Source organism: Penicillium malachiteum (genome assembly GCF_028827825.1).
Source record: "Penicillium malachiteum strain IBT 17515 chromosome Unknown utg000001l:1.0-8184562.0:1.0-8186909.0, whole genome shotgun sequence".
NCBI lineage: Eukaryota > Fungi > Ascomycota > Eurotiomycetes > Eurotiales > Aspergillaceae > Penicillium > Penicillium malachiteum.
This window is the reverse complement of record NW_026643094.1, coordinates 7,445,525-7,461,863: the sequence shown is the minus strand read 5'-3', so window position 1 is coordinate 7,461,863 and position 16,339 is coordinate 7,445,525. Positions and strand designations below refer to the sequence as shown.

The 16,339-nt window shown below is 46.4% G+C and overlaps 6 protein-coding genes across 6 annotated transcripts; 3 read left to right on the top strand and 3 right to left on the bottom strand.

The window, feature by feature from the left end:
• Positions 1-459: 459 nt before the first annotated feature.
• Positions 460-1,659, bottom strand: N7483_002742 (NAD(P)H-dependent flavin oxidoreductase; the record flags this gene model as incomplete). Its single annotated transcript, XM_057086179.1, has 4 exons — positions 460-603; positions 662-1,390; positions 1,478-1,560; positions 1,617-1,659. 4 exons carry the CDS (start codon positions 1,657-1,659, stop codon positions 460-462), a joined length of 999 nt encoding a protein of 332 aa, XP_056952328.1.
• Positions 1,660-2,886: 1,227 nt separating this feature from the next.
• On the top strand, positions 2,887-3,656 carry N7483_002741 (uncharacterized protein; the record flags this gene model as incomplete). The annotated part of the gene is made up of 3 exons (XM_057086178.1): positions 2,887-2,926; positions 3,001-3,085; positions 3,227-3,656. The coding sequence occupies 3 exons, from the start codon at positions 2,887-2,889 to the stop codon at positions 3,654-3,656; spliced, it is 555 nt and encodes a 184-aa protein (XP_056952327.1).
• Positions 3,657-7,163: 3,507 nt separating this feature from the next.
• On the top strand, positions 7,164-8,063 carry N7483_002740 (mitochondrial 54S ribosomal protein mL57; the record flags this gene model as incomplete). The annotated part of the gene is made up of 3 exons (XM_057086177.1): positions 7,164-7,545; positions 7,613-7,845; positions 7,908-8,063. 3 exons carry the CDS (start codon positions 7,164-7,166, stop codon positions 8,061-8,063), a joined length of 771 nt encoding a protein of 256 aa, XP_056952326.1.
• A 909-nt stretch (positions 8,064-8,972) lies between these two features.
• On the top strand, positions 8,973-10,528 carry N7483_002739 (Mu homology domain-containing protein; the record flags this gene model as incomplete). The annotated part of the gene is made up of 5 exons (XM_057086176.1): positions 8,973-9,128; positions 9,176-9,405; positions 9,470-9,959; positions 10,016-10,387; positions 10,448-10,528. 5 exons carry the CDS (start codon positions 8,973-8,975, stop codon positions 10,526-10,528), a joined length of 1,329 nt encoding a protein of 442 aa, XP_056952325.1.
• Positions 10,529-11,381: 853 nt separating this feature from the next.
• N7483_002738 (Rag GTPase GTR1) lies at positions 11,382-12,475 on the bottom strand (the record flags this gene model as incomplete). Its single annotated transcript, XM_057086175.1, has 2 exons — positions 11,382-12,192; positions 12,282-12,475. 2 exons carry the CDS (start codon positions 12,473-12,475, stop codon positions 11,382-11,384), a joined length of 1,005 nt encoding a protein of 334 aa, XP_056952324.1.
• A 1,010-nt stretch (positions 12,476-13,485) lies between these two features.
• On the bottom strand, positions 13,486-15,215 carry N7483_002737 (URC4/urg3 family protein; the record flags this gene model as incomplete). Its single annotated transcript, XM_057086174.1, has 4 exons — positions 13,486-13,569; positions 13,623-14,218; positions 14,300-14,789; positions 14,880-15,215. The coding sequence occupies 4 exons, from the start codon at positions 15,213-15,215 to the stop codon at positions 13,486-13,488; spliced, it is 1,506 nt and encodes a 501-aa protein (XP_056952323.1).
• Positions 15,216-16,339: the final 1,124 nt, after the last annotated feature.

Here is a 16,339-nt window from a genome sequence, read left to right as displayed (position 1 = left end):
GCAGGTCTCAGTTGAACTCCAGGATGTGGTGATTCAGTCGATGTTTGACAATCGAGCGCATGAGGGAGCTACCAAGTTCTTGAGCAAAATTCACCGTACGACAGATGCAATGTAGATCGAATGTCAACTCTGGGGAATAATCCGTAATGGCAAGAATCAAGTTCCCGATTGCTCATATTCCGGTTGGGCACGCCATCCTGCACCTCCAGGCTGCAGCTGTGGCTGCATGAGGCTGTCAGTGGCCTTCCAATTCAAGTCCTGCTAAGTGATTTGTACATTAGTCATGATTCATGTTAACCTCCAAATGTTGGGAAACAACGGATTCCCGCATGGGGATATCCGTACTTGAAAAAAAACATTCTCGGTGTCAAATGCCATGTACTGGATTATGGATGGGCACAAATCCAAAGGTCTTTATTTGGAAAGATACATGAATACAAAAATAGCTAATACGACCGCTCAAAGCTTGCTTGCAGGGGCATCGTTATACAGCGATCGAGTCCGGCTCACAGCCTCCAGGGCCTCCTTCTCAATCCGCTCCAGCAACACAGCGCAAGTGGGAATATCATGAATCAATCCAATAACCTGACCAGCAGTCCAGACCTAAACCAGCTGTTAGTATGAACATACCCTCTACGTTAAGGGTAAAGGTATCACTTACTCCAAAGTCCTTGTCACCGTTAATAAAGACCTCACGACCACGCTTACCACTCACATGAGGCGCCATGACGCTAAAGTCATCAGTCTTGCTCTCACGCTCAACCTTCAGCGCCTCATGGGTAACCTTATTCTTGAATAGACGCGTAGTGTTTGTCCATCGACGCATGACAAGAGCGGTATCCGTCTCTTGCGCATCAACAATAGCCTGTTTGATATTGTTATGAATAGGAGCCTCGACTGTGCTCATGAATCGAGTACCCATGTTAATACCCTCGGCACCGAGCGCCAAAGCAGCAGCTAGACCCTGACCATCAGCGAAACCACCAGAGGCAATGAACGGCACGTTTAGATCTTGGCGAGCACGGCTGAGAAGAATGAAGTTGGTGATATCGTGTTCACCGACATGGCCAGCACATTCGAAACCATCGATGGACAGGAAGTCCACACCCAGCTTTACAGCGGACTTGGCGTGTCGGATGGTGGTACACTTGTGTAGAATGATGATACCGGCTTTCTTCAGTTGCTGGATCACAGGGCCAGGGTTATTACCGGCGGTTTCAACGATCTTAATTCCTTCATCGATGATGACTTGGGCGTAGGCAGCGTAGTCTGGGGGCACCAGAGAAGGGAGGAGGGTCAAGTTGACGCCGAATGGGTACTTGGTCATGGTGCGGCATCGTCGAATTTCCTTGCGCAGGTCTTCGGGGGTGGGTTGAGTGAGGGCAGTAAGCTGAATTTTGATGTTAGATATCAGATAATGGACAGAGAGATCATGTGGTATAGTGAAAGAAAGTCACGATATAGGGATATGACGTACGAGTCCTAGTCCACCGGCGTTGCTGACTGCTGAAGCCAGCTCGGCGTATCCTACCCACTGCATGCCTCCTTGCACGACGGGCACTGTATGGCATGAGTTTTTCGTGTAGATCAATTTGGTCCGATCGAATCTAACATACCGCGAATGCCCAGCTTGCGCGTGAGGGCTGTGTTGAAAGGCATCTCGTCGAAGAGGAGAAGGTTGTGGGGTATCTAATGATAGCGATCCCTGAAGGAAGTCTATGTCTCAAAGGGTACTAAGAAAAAAAAATCCGATATGAAAAATAAATCCCAGAACTATGGAGGAGTGGAAGGAGTGATGTGGCTTGGAAGAAACGTTGTATTAAGAGGTCCCTAAATCCGGGGGTAAGCCGCGGACCTGGGCTGTGGGGGAGGAGAAGTTGCCGAGGTTCGGATGCACCATGACATTAAATGGATTAGTCGGCCTAACCCTCAGGCCGAAGCATTATAGTTATGAACATCAGAGTAAATCAAAGAATTCATAACAGAATAATCATTATAGATCATTATGTCATTGAGCATGATACCCTTTCAATATGACTGTAAATAATTCTCCACATGCTAAAGCAGTACATGCCAGAATCGCATGTGACCATATGAGCTTAAGCTCAGGATATTTTAGCACTAAACAGCATTAACCCACATGGAACTAAAGCAGCATCAAGCAAGTCCTGAGTCTAGCTTGAAATATCATGCTCCACTGTTTCAGAGATTGAAACTTGAAGAACATCAACCTGGGAGCGAATACCTGGTCCAGGTGTCTGGAGTTTATAGGACACAGCTTGGAAGGCTGGCACATCCACAAAAGGGTACCCCTTTCCCAGACACTTATTATAGTCAGCGCCTTCTAGAGGACACGAAACCATGGATTCAATATTGAATCTTACTCGAGTGATTAACATTCAAGTATTTACTACATTTAACATTGATAATTGATATGTAACCCTGATATGAAACCCATCGGACTCATGGGAAGAGACAAATGGGCGATTAACGACGGGAGTCCTTCTCCGAGCCTCGAAAGTCCCTCGATGTCGCGACAGAATGCCGAAACTAGAGGGTGCTAAGCACATCGACTTCATTCCACAAGTGGTACATCAACGTGAGCGGAGACTCGTGATGAAGGAAAAGAGAAGAGGAAGCGGAAGCGAAGAAGACACTAATAAAAATTAACAAGCGAGAATAGATCACATGACCTGGTATATATAGTCACATGACCTCCCGAAATGACATTGGAAGAAGGATCTTCCGGGTGTAATTGTCTGCAATTCCATTGGTTCCCGGTCCTCAATCCCGTGACGGGCGAAACCCGAGGTTACCGTTCCGATCATTCGCGATAGCCGTATTCTTCACTTCACAACGTGAGAGTTATCGTCAATAACCAGCATCATGTTCTCTCAGAAGGTTGCTCAACAATCGCTGCGACGGCGTAGGTCCCACTCAATCCCTCTAGACCCTCTGGAATTGACCCTTTGACTAACAATTCTTCACCCGGTTTTACAGTCGCCGTCCAGCAGCCGAACCTCATGCAGTCCATGGTGATGCGCGCTTCGCCCGCCACCATGGCGCTCGGCAATGTTCAGAAGAGGTCAGTTCCCTCGAATCCAGAGACTATACAACACTCCTCGATATCTCTTTCATCCCCGGAAATGTCACCCCGCGACAACTTCATACGTCATCCAATCGATTCGATCCTTAAAAACTAACCCGCGATATCTTCCCCATATAGACACACTTCCTCCAACTCTGAGGACCCCACCCAGATTCTGGCCAAGCAGCGTCTGAACCGTCCCGTCGCTCCCCATCTCACTATCTACAAGCCCCAGATCGGCTGGATCGGTTCCTCCCTGCACCGTATCAGCGGTGTCGCCCTCTCCGGTACCCTCTACCTGTGGGCTACCGCTTACCTCGCCTCCCCTGCTCTCGGCTTGCACCTCGAGTCTGCCTCCATGGTCGCTGCCATGGGTGCCCTTCCCCTCGCCGCTAAGGTCTTCCTCAAGACCACCCTGGCCCTCCCTTTCACCTACCACGCCATGAACGGTATCCGTCACTTGACCTGGGATCTGGGTCGCGGTCTCACCAACTCTGCCATCATCAAGTCCGGCTGGACCGTTGTTGGCCTGAGCGTTACCAGCGCTATTGCTCTTGCTTTCCTGTGATTTCATATCTCTCATACCTCTGAGTTTCCTTGTGTTATTAAAGTGATTTTGTCGAATTCTATACATGAAATCCGGTCCATGGCGCGGCTCTTAAAAGGCGCTATTTCTTTTTTCTAACAATTACTTTCTGCTACTGAAATCTTACCCTTCTAAGTTTCTTTAGTACCCCGGTTACTGGGTTTTCTGTTCACATATCTATTTTCTATTAAAAGGCGATTGATGTCTGTCATGAACCAAATACACATTCTGGTCCTCGGTACACCAGTACTCCTAAGTTGCCTTCAATGGCTTACATTTTAATCATCATAGCAAGGAATTGAAGTCAATAACTTGAACGCAGTTATGAATTCGGTTCCTCAAACAGCACTCGAACTCTCAGCCCTCCATTATTCCTTCCCCCGAGAATCTCCAACCCATAAGGACCGTTCCAACATTGATATCATTAGATTTCGTTTCAATATCCAAAACAAATTGCGGACAGGCAAGGAAAATCCTTCAAATAGTCTAATTCGAGTTAGCGTAAGCTTCTCCAGCTGCACATATGTACTTCGTATTTAAAGTTTGAAGGAAAACTGACCTATCAGCCTGATTTTAACACAACGCCCCAAAACTGGAAACCCATTCATTCAAGCCGGACTTGGGGGAGGGTTGGGAGGGAATGGTCGTGGCGATGGTGGATCTTGCACGGAATGGTTGCAGGCTAGTGTGGATATAGAAGTATAGAAGACTTGAGTCGAGAAAGAGTGGGCAGACACAGTGTTGGCAGACATTATGGTTGATTCAAGCTTTAGAGGAAGCACAAGTTGAGCAGATAGGTAACTCGTTCTGGACAAGATCACAGTGAAATACTGTATCTTAAACAAAGAATAATAAATATGTGGATATTGATAGAAGACCGGTGTGGAAGACACTTTAGTAAGGATTTGAACTTGATGGTTGAGAAAGTAGCAACAGAATTGAATTTGCACTTTTTTTGAAAAATAAGAATCATTTCAGCAGGTCAATCCTCTCTATTTAACGGTTCACAGACCTCTAGAGCAATCGGGGCCTTCGGAGACGCCATGCCTCACACCAAGTCGTACACCGCCATCCGATCATCCCAATCAAGATCCTAGGAAACTGTTTGAAAATAGATGAATACTTTCCTTACTGCACTGCGTACCGGGGCTTGGGCGTGGCTTCTAGCTGCTAAGATCTGGAAATTTCTCGGTAGACTCTGCAAGGGCCCGACGGAACTTGCTGTATAAACGTTAGAAGCCGTGACACCCGTCTCGACCTTGGTAGTGCGGCTGGTGCCTTGGTATTGTTTCGGAATCAGTCTACACAGTACAAGATACATTCTACTAGGATTTTGTTAAAATGAATTTATCAAGTTCTTTCTGATTCAAGTTGTGTAGGTAAAAGATACATCTGGTACTTGACTGCCAAGTACCGTAGCCACTCCATGTCTCCATTGCATGGACCCATTGAAGCAATCAATGTCATGTATCATGTATGTAACTAGGAAATTTTTTAGCCAGCGGCGAAATAGAGTATCCACTCTAGCTAATCAACAAATCAGCTTAAAAGAAAAATTCTCTGTATCTTTGCTGGCTGAAGATCCTTTCCCCAGAGCTTCCCGGGGCCTGCAGTCTCCAGTGGAGTGACACCAGCGGTCTGAGCCGTCGATCCTCGGCATTGTGCAGGCATCTTGATCGATGAGAATTACTTTTTAAGGGTGAAGTGCGGCTACTGACCTAAATTGTTATTCTCGGATAGTCAAGCTAGGCAATGGGATTAATTGGATGTTATGCTAGTTGTTGATATTTGTAGAGAATCCTAGAAAAACATTGATTGCTGAATCATGCAATGATTACCCCATCGATTTTTCTTTGGGCGTGGCAATCGTGATGGATTAGTATTGATTCAAGTGGCAGGCATAGAATGTATGCAAAGCCCATTGATTTCATGTCAACGAGGTAGCCTTTTCATCACAATGGCATTATACACCTTCTACCAGACTATCCTTGAGTAGGAAAACCTCATGGGTTGTTTTCTTCTCGACGGCTTCCCTAATAGGTAACATGAGGATGTAGCAAGCAGTCCTGCACACACAACAGAAGTACAAGCACACGTGGATCAAGCGGTGCATCCCGCCGTAGCACAGAAAGTCTCCTGCCTTATTCAGGGGGGCACCCAAAAGAGCCGTTGACATGATGACACAGCAGGAAGATTTCCGCATTCTGTCCAGCACGGAAAAACAGGGTTTCTTCGAGCCAACCACCGTGTCTCGGCCGGCTTCACGGCTGTACAAACCCGTGGGAGACATCAAGCAATCTCGAAATCGGCCGTGCGTTGATCTTTGTTTAACCTTACCTTTTGCTCGGCCGAAGCAGATCATTGACTTGAAACCTTCTGGTGCATCCATAGAAGGTCACCGAATGTTCTTCCTGAGATTCATGCTGGGCTTGTCTGGACCATCTAGAACTCTACTTGTTCGAGATCGGTGTTACCTCTCGGCAGCGGATACGGACCTGTGCCCGGGTTGTTGGGCCGCGCTTAGATCGTTTTGCGGCACTTGCTTGTATTTCAGCATCCAGTAATAGATCTGGATGTGGTTACCTAGCAGTTCTGTTTCGCCGGAGCTCTTCGGGATTGACGATGTGGGATAACAAATAACCAGGTGTCTAGAACATCATGTCATGGCCATTTTATCCAGAGAAGGACATTGCTGAAATAGAGGGGTTCCAGTGGGCTGTTCATATAAATAACCTGCCTCCGAGGCCAAGTTTGTTCCAAAGGGAACATGCAGAGACAATGAACGGGGTCGAGTTAATAAAATCGCACAGGACTAATGCAGGTAATGAAGTGGGAAGCCTGCAACAAGCATCAAAGTGCGGCAAGACTGAGTGGTGTTTCAAGTAGCGGTATAATCAGAATCCTGGTTCAGATAGAACAGTACTTGACCGCTAGAATCCACCTTGCAAACTGCATTAGTTTTCCTGTGAGTCATGACACTAACACGATCAGAGCGGCGTTGAGCATGGCAGCGCCGGATGTGCGGCGGGTGAGCCCCGATACCAATCGCACCCTGGTTTCTGGGCTATGAGCAAGTGGTAGGCCCATGCAATGCATTCCTGATCCAGGTATGATACTACCTTAGCCAGAGCTTTGAGAGTAGCAAGCTCTCACGCATCAGCGGTGAAGAACCTCCGTGCCTCGGACCCCCTCAAGTATGTTTAGTTTGACATACAAATCGAGCAATCAGATCAACTCGGAACATGATCTCATGTGTCAATGACATCGGAGTATTTTGCAAGTCTCGAACTTAGATTTCCTGTTTTCTTCTTCATATTTTCTTTTTCTCCTCTTTTGCTATTGCCAGGTGCCTAGTGAGGCTGTACATAGCTGTAGAGTAACAAGTCGGGGGATCAACAAAGCGGCAGTATCCACACCGCCGAGGCTGAATTCTTTCCATCTTCACGACCAAAAGGTCCAAAACCAACATCCGCAGTCCAACCGTCCACCATGGCTTCGAATCTCTCCACACGAGCGGTCAGGTCCGCCTGTATCGCGTCAAAGGCCGCTCCTCGCTCCCTGGTCACATTAATCCCTCGTCGCTCCTTCGCCACCAACCCCGAGACCGCGGAGCCCCCAACTACCCAGGCTGAACAACCCCGATGGTCGTACACTCCTCCGCAGGCCAAGGCGCCATTCAGTTTGCACATGCACTCTGGACGTCCTGAATTCCACAACAACTCGGACCCCGAAGTCCTTGACAAGTTCTACATCCGTATGCTGGGCAATGGCGGCGAGAATTATCTCTCGGAGGAAACCAAGTGGTTGGCCGTGACCCACAAGAGTTTCGATCAAGGACGCCGCGGATTCAATGATCGATTGGCTTTTCTCGGTATGCAATTGGATAATGGACATATGTTGTGATAGACTTATGGGAATGGTCGCTTACGATTGTTTAGGAAAACGCATCGTTCAATTGCAGGCATCGCTTGCTCTTGCGCAGAACCCTACACCTGCTAGCAGCTCCGCAAAGGTGGACGAGTTTGGCCGTGAGCCTTTCTCCCACGCTGCGCTGGATGGCCTGCGCAACCTTTCTCCCAGCACTAAGAGCTTCTTGACCGACCGGTCCAAGCTGGCCGAGCTGGCACAAAAATACGAGATGCAGAAGGTTGTCCGATGGGAGCCTCGCAAGGTGAGAACCCTCAGTCATTGGGTGAAATGTGAATCTTCATGCTAACGATTTGTTCTTAACAGCCTAACAACCTGATGGCATCTGGACTGGAGCTGGTCCTGGCACACACCATGTATGCCATTATTGGAGCGATTTCTTTGGAGAAGGGAGGACATATTGCCAACAAGGTGGCTCAGGAGCGGATACTCGAGCCTTTGGGCATTCGGTCGGTTTCATAAAGGTGTAACCGCAGCATATTCCCAGCGTTTTGATTTTGATGTTGGAGACTGGCAGGGAGGATCAAGTCTCTCTGCAAAATTGTATATGTACTATTAGAACTTTCCATTTACCTTTACTGCAAATACCATTGGTCTACCATAGATCATTCATTACTTTACTTGATTTAAGATTTCAAAGAAGAAATTGTTCAACATGAAAATATTTCAATTCATCATCTAGATAGCTATTGATATGGATGTCCGGCTCCTCTGACACCGCCCGCGCAACAGTACAAAATACACGGCCAGCTCTTATGGATCCCTCGTAAAACGATCGTAGTCTCCGCTCCTCTGTATCGCAAGTGTAGCAATAGTAACGAAAGATCGAACAGAATGCCCAATCCCCCGATTACTGCCTTGAACTGTCTATTGGGAGCGTTAAGAGAAGAAAAGAAAAGAAAAAAATTTCGAAAACGAAGAGATTTATAAAGAGCCACGCTAAACTACTTTAGGACAAGGATCCACTTTAGTCTTGCGGGCATCGGGCTCGACCTGGTGTGTTTCCACCTCTCCTCAGCTCCTATCTTACCTTGGAATTCATCCTTATTCCTTTTGAATATGTCGCAGTAGAGCGCAGAATGCGGCTTATTTGTTCTTTCACCTTCCATTAATTCCCAAACTTCTCGATTCGTCCCTCCTTCCAATTCCCACATTGAACCCGCCGAAAACCAAATCCACCCCCCATTGACACGTCATGGCGTCGGCGCTCTTCTTTCTCGACCTAAAGGGCAAGGTGGGTAGTTCAATATCTGGGGAGGATCTGAAGCCTATTTTTTTGGGTGGTCTAACCAATTCGTTCGCGCTCATACTGATATGGAAATATGAAATCACTAGACCCTTCTGGCCCGCAACTATCGCGGGGATATCCCCATGTCTGCAGTCGAGAAATTCCCCATCCTGCTCAGCGAAGCCGAAGAAGAAAGCTCTGCTGTTCCCCCCCTGCTTCTCACACGAGGGCATCAACGTACGTTCCAAACAACCTTAATCTTGCATGAGCGACACTCCTCCTTTACTCCTTTTGTGCGCGTGCCGCCACCACAACATTCTCTAACGTCGAAATTTCGATCATATAGTACCTTTATATCCGTCATAGCAACCTTTACATCTTGGCATTGACTAAGAGGAACACCAATGCCACCGAGATCCTTCTCTTCCTCCACAAGCTTGTGGAGGTCTTTACCGAATACTTCAAAGTGTTGGAGGAGGAGAGTATCCGGGATAACTTTGTCATCATCTATGAATTACTCGACGAAATGATGGATTTCGGATACCCACAGACAACAGAGAGCAAGATCTTGCAAGAGTAAGACGCCACTACACGACGAATTTCGAAAAACTAGGAACCCGTCTAACTGACGGAAAAACAGATATATCACTCAGGAATCACACAAGTTGGAGGTGCAAGCACGACCACCGATCGCCGTCACAAATGCCGTGTCCTGGCGTAGTGAAGGTATCCGTTACCGCAAGAACGAGGTCTTCTTAGATGTGGTTGAATCCCTCAACCTCCTTGTATCGGCAAATGGCAACGTCCTGCGATCTGAGATTCTGGGCGCTATCAAGATGAAGTGTTATCTGAGTGGAATGCCCGAGCTGCGTCTTGGATTAAACGACAAGGTGATGTTCGAGACAACAGGTCGTGCTACTCGAGGCAAGTCTGTGGAGATGGAAGATGTCAAGTTCCACCAGTGTGTACGGTTATCACGATTTGAGAACGATCGCACAATTAGCTTCATTCCTCCAGATGGCGAGTTTGAGTTGATGAGCTACCGATTGAATACTCAGGTCAAGCCTTTGATCTGGGTTGAGTGTTTGGTTGAATCGCACTCTGGTTCACGAATCGAGTACATGCTCAAGGTATGATTCCTCCAACCTCCTGGAATATTTACATGTTATACTCATAATATATACAGGCCAAAGCACAGTTCAAGCGTCGCAGCACAGCTAATAATGTTGAGATCCTTGTCCCTGTCCCCGAAGACGCAGATTCTCCCCGATTCCGCACAAACATTGGAACTGTGCACTATGCGCCCGAGAAGTCAGCGATTATCTGGAAGATCAAGCAGTTTGGTGGTGGCAAGGAGTTTCTCATGCGGGCGGAGCTGGGTCTGCCATCCGTAAAGGGAGACGACGAGCATGGTGGTGGTATGACTGGAGGCTTTGGAGGTAGTATGGGTGGTGCTGGAGTCGGCAAAGCAAAGCGACCTATCAACGTGAAGTTTGAGATCCCCTATTTCACTACTAGTGGTATCCAAGTGCGCTACTTGAAGATCACCGAACCAAAGGTATGTTCTCAGTTCCATACCTAACACGAAGAACATAATAACTAATCTAACTCATCACAGCTGCAATACCCCTCTCTCCCTTGGGTGCGCTATATCACACAATCCGGCGATATTGCCGTCCGTATGCCAGACGTGCAATAAACAGTTTTGGATCGAATTTGTGATTATCTACATGCCTGAAATCCTACCGGTTCTGGCTCCTGCATGAGTGATTTGTACAGCCGTTCTTCATGTCCTTATTCCTCCCTTCTTCGCTTTACCCACTTATCTTATCCTCTTTTCTTTCATCTACGCTCTCGTTGAGGCCGGCCGGTCCGATAGATAATTCAATGATCTTATCATTTATCTTTTGCATCCCAGCGAATCATTTACTGATAGTAAGGCTTAAACGTAGTGCTACAAATAGATCATGGATTAAGTTAGTCATAGCTTCAAATGGTTGGGTACGCTATTGGTTCTAATGTTAGCAGCATCACCTGAATGTTGACTACGTATTACTGACTTCTATGGTGCTGGTTCGAAGCATTTTACGATTGCCTACTAAAGCAATGCTGAATCCATCATGATTAGATAGATTGATTGTAAGTTCACTCGATTCTTCAATAAATACTAGAGTCAGGTCAAGTAGCCCAGACAACGGGGTAAATAGAGCACGCGTCATAGATCAAAAAACAATCAAGACAGGGTATCTCGATTCAGAGACAAGAACAAAGCAGAGAAACGATGGAAAAAGAGAGACAAAGATGAGAAAAACATAATCTTCATACCGCAACGCCCATGAAATGTGTCAGCGCCCGTTAAAAATTTGAAAAACTTTTGCAGCCAACGCGTATAAACCCTCAAAATGCCAGCTATACATGTACCACGCTAGGAACGAAACGGAGTACCTGGAAAGAAAGAAAGATAAGATGAAGATGACACAGAGGTCAAGTCAAGTCAGGTCAGGTCAAGAACAGGGAATCGCTCAGAAAGCAGAGTCATCAGCATCAAGACCTCATGTAGCGAGACCATTAGCGTCCTCGGGTGTTTCTGGTGGAGGAAGTGGGAATCCATCTGAACGGCCTGCAGCAGCCAACTTAGAGAATCCTTCACGGGCGAGCATGGTATTCAAGACAGCACAGTTATAAGCAGCTTCGCCTGGAGGCACAACAAGGAAAATATAAGTATTATCCGTGAAGCGACCAAGGAAGATATTGAACTGCGGAGTCTTTGTATGCATAACAACGAAACCAGCAGAAGCAGGCGTGGTAAGTGTATTACGAGCAGCGCAGTGCTTAAAAGCCTTCATGATATTCGAGAGACGTTCATGGCGATCATAGATAGGGTTTAATTCACCGACTTCAGAAGTAACAGATGTAACTGTTAAGAAGGTCGAGCGCTCAAAAAGGATGACTTCTTCCGCATCGATCTTCTTAGCAAAGGCAGTTAAGAAACGTTCGATAACTGTAAGATTTGGAATGAGTTTGTGCACGATTCCAGCCCAGGCTTTATACAGCGATTGATCCCAGATACTACTGCCAAAAGTATCAACGCGGAAGTGTTCTGAGCGACTGCGGATTAGAGCCGAGCGTTCCTCGTAGATACGTTGGCGATGCTCGGCTTGGATGAGATCCATCTTGTGTACAAGACAGAAGACGTAGGCGTTTGGACTGAATTCGCGGAGAGCTTCAATTACAGCATTGTATGTATCCATATCGCGGTCGACTTCACGCGATTCGATATCAAAGACGTAAATTAGGACTGCGACGTCGGAGAAGATGTTGCTGCGTTGAGATGCAAGGTAGGTTTCCATAAAGGCGTCTTGTCTGATAAAGGATAAGAATTTAGATTAGTCAATGTGGTCTTTAAATCGTACGAAAAATATCTCGGTCTGTGCATTGGAGCTAGGACTCACCCTCCACAATCCCAGAGGTTCAGGGTAAGGTTGCCCATGAACTTGACATGACTATGCTCCACATCAATGGTAGCTCCGAGGCGGCGCACATCTTTCGCAACATAGTTACTAAAGATGATAGAGCGCATGGATGACTTTCCCGATCCACTCTTGCCCATAAGGAGGACCTTTCTCTTCTTCTTGCGGGCATCCATATCGGCGGAGTATTGGTGTAGTTGCTGTTAAGCTTGCCCCGCAAGAGCGGGGGCGTATCGGATGGTGCTTGAGGTGACCGAATTCACCTCACAAGGACATAAGGGAGGTTAGAAGGATATGTTCTGGTGGTGGAGGTACAAAATGAGCCTGTTCAGGATGTATTGGAGGAATTGGGGAAGATGGAGATAAGAGAATAGAGGAGGTGCAGCTCCAAGTTAATGCGGAGTGACGGATCAACCTCACATCCGGTGAGTCGGTCACGTGACATATACGACACTGCTTCGGTGGTGGATTTCTAGTCCGATTATTTTGGATGAGGTTTATATTAATAGGATGGGAGATTTAGTAGAGAATAATTCAGGTTGCCTTTCATATGATCCGCTTTCACACTATGTATTGGCATATCATATTCCAAGTCCTTTAATGGAACAGGAGCGGAGCAGCGGGATGACGACATTGAGAAACATTGGAGCACTTGAGCACCTGAGCATATGCAGTCATTTGTCATATCTTACATTTGTGACAATTTCCATAGCTATCATTACTCAACTGCTAACATAAATTACAGAATAATCAGAAGAAAGAAAGAAAGAAAAAAAAGAATCCAGATCGTATCATGAAAATTTCCCATAGTCGCTCGTCAGTTGCTCAACAATGCAGCTTTATGAGGATAAATAGAACATGGCTGCTCAAAGATGTTAAAGTGGTATCCGAAAAAGAAACGCAGACCTGTGCCAGTACAAAATGACTGAGAAGACATGCAAAAGGCCTCAATCGGAGGAACTTGAAGAGAAGGCAAAACCGAGAAGAGAAGATTAGGACCAAGTAAACGGTAACAGAGAGGCCAATCATGAGAATCAATAGGGGTCGTCGCAGTTCATAAAGACCAGCACCAAAATAATAACAATAATCAAGAACGGAGAATGAGAATGAGAATGGAGAGTGAAGAATGAAGGTGTTGGCGCAAGGTATCCCGTTCATCCATTAAACTCATGCGTATATCAGGGCATTAGAAGACCGTGCCATCGGAACGGATCATGATAGGAGGCTCTTTGGTGTTGGGCCTAGAGACTTCGGCGATTTCACGGCCACCCTAGGGAAGTTAGCAAAAGGAATAAGAAATATAAGGATACGACCATTGCATACCTTCCAAGAACCAGCCTCCAGCATCTGGGCTAGTGATAATTGGTCTTCTGAACCACTAAGTCCCAGTTGCGTATTGACCTCGTCTAACAGCTCATCCAAAAATCCCACTGTGGCTGCTCGCCACTCCACAATAACGTCGTCGTCTGTAGAGAAAAGTGGTACAACCTCCATATTCGGTTGTCCCTTGATCTGGCCGTTCTCCTTGAATGCCCGGATGCCGCGCTCCATATCGGGGCCCTTCAGTATGAGGAGTCCCATGTCAATCAGAAGACCACCGTTCCGATACTCTGGTAGTCCTGTCAAAAGATCACTGCCGGCAAAGTGAATATGCATCAGTTTGGACATGGGGACCATAATTGAGTAGCAGAGCCACTGGGTCAATTTGTGGAATGGAATGATGCTCTCCCATTGTTGTGCGGGTGGTGAATTTGGCAGATCAGAACACTCCCAGGCATCTCCAATAGAGACACCATCAATCTGTGTTCGCGATGGTGGCCAAATAGAGGAGAATCCGTCCATCAGAACTGACCAAAGCGTAGTGATGGGAACTATAGGTACAGAAGAAGCGAGAGTAGAGGGATGACCCAAAAGGAAGTCTATAGTCGAATGTATTAGCAAGAGATCGATGGACTCGCCACCATTGCAATCTGCAGAACAAGAAAAAATAGATAACGTACCGAGCATGTTACCAGGGCGAGCATCCACACCAAAGAAGTCCTGGTTATTCAAAGCCTCCGAAAGCCGTACCAGTAAACCCGCACGTCCTTCAACACCAGCAAGAGGGTTCTGTTCGGAATGTTGCATGCCCTTCGCCAACTTCTCAACAGTAACATTCTTCAATCCAGCACCATCCACCTGACACGGCTCTGTGGGATCACTGCTGAATAAACCGGACTTGAACATCTCCAAACTGGCGACGGCAAGACCCTCACTGCGCGAGTAGACCTTGCCGGATTCTTTTGAGCGGTAGGACCATTTGGTGCCCGCGCCTGCATCTAGAAGGACTGAAACGACGAATAAGTCAATTAAACGACGTGTGCGCTCTTGCGCATCGATGCGACTGGGCCACGATTGTAAGAGCTGGTTGATCCGAGGACGACCGCCCACATCGAAATGTTGCCAACGACCATGCGGCGGGATAGTTTCATAGTCTGGCGCATAGTCTCTCTTTTTAATTCAGTTAGTTTGATATTTCATATTTCATGTTTATCATATCATTCAAATGTTGATTCATTGATTTTTTTGGTGTAATGTTACCTTGATTATGGATACGATATAAGAAGCAGTAGCTTGAAATTTGGTCATGTCGACATCGAAATGATTGAGTTGATTTCGCTTTGCCCGATTCAAAACAATGTTGGCGCGTTCACGAACTGCATGAATACTCCGAAGATAGGCCGCAGGGTCCAAAGCTGGATCTGGGGGACTCGCAATTGGCATCTCGGGGATAGAAGCCGGGAGGCCGCTACCCTTGTAACCCGGTGATCTGAGGGATGTATTGGAGGTGCGAGCACTATTGACGGTGACGAAGGAATCCTCATCTCGATCACTTTGAACCGAATTTCTCGAGTCCTTACGCTTGAATAGGCCCATCATTCCTTAAATTCCTTTTATTCCTTGGGTGTCTATTGACCCCCAAGGAATTTCAAAGTGGAGAAGTCGAAAGGTGATAAGGAGAAGAGGGGGATGAGTCGATCCGACTTCCTTAACTTTTTTGGAGAATCGGAAATCGGTGATTGCTTGGCCTGACTTTTTGATCTTCCAGTGTTTTTGTTTTTTTTTTCTGTCTTTTTTTTATTTCTTATTTTTTTTTTCTCCTTAAAAAAAAAGCTCCGTAATAAAATCAAGGCGGGGCGGTCGGTGGCCGGGACTCTTCACAATCTCCACGCTTTAGGGATAATCTAAGTCGTTAGCTCCTTAAAGTGTGTTCAAGTGGGGATGGACGGCCGGTATTCAATGGGTAAGAGTCTCTGTTTTCATGAACAACAGACTTTTAAGAGAGTTCAAGAATAGGGAAAGGGTTAAAAAAAGAGTTAAAGTAAAGAAAAGATTCAAGGGGGGAAAATCAGTTTGAAAAAGAATTACACGGGGGGGAATAGTGGGGGAAATAGAAGAGAAAAATGAAAATACTAGTGGACATAGTGGAAATACATCCAGTTTCTAGGTACTGGTCCAAGCGAACTGCAGATGAGGGGGCTCCATGTTACTATATAACATAGTGTTACCAGTTATTGATTGGCATTGGAGTCAATTGGTTATTACCAGCCCTGGAGGGTTATTATTAGTCTTAAATGTTTAGATGAGTTTACTCTTTATATGGAATGATCCCAACTTCAAAATGTTCTATCATCCCTTCCATAAGGAACAGTTCGATGATCATCTGGAAGGTCAATCTCACATACATAACTACAGTAGTACATACGTGTATAGATCACTAGTGCGGGAAATCGATCAGACCGTTCCCCGAAAAGGGGATCCTTTCATAGCCTGGACCAAAATCCATTTTTGCCGGAGAACTGACCATGCACGGGCTTGCCCTGTGCGTAAAAGAGCTATGAAAATCGAATAAACGGGAATAGAAATAGAAAAAAAAATAAAAATCAATTGATTTATTATAATTGATTTATAAATCCACTCAAATGCTGGTCCCCTGCCAAGGGTGGCCAGTCATGGTCCGTGTAAAAGGGATGTTCAAATCGATGGGAGCTTTTTGCTGG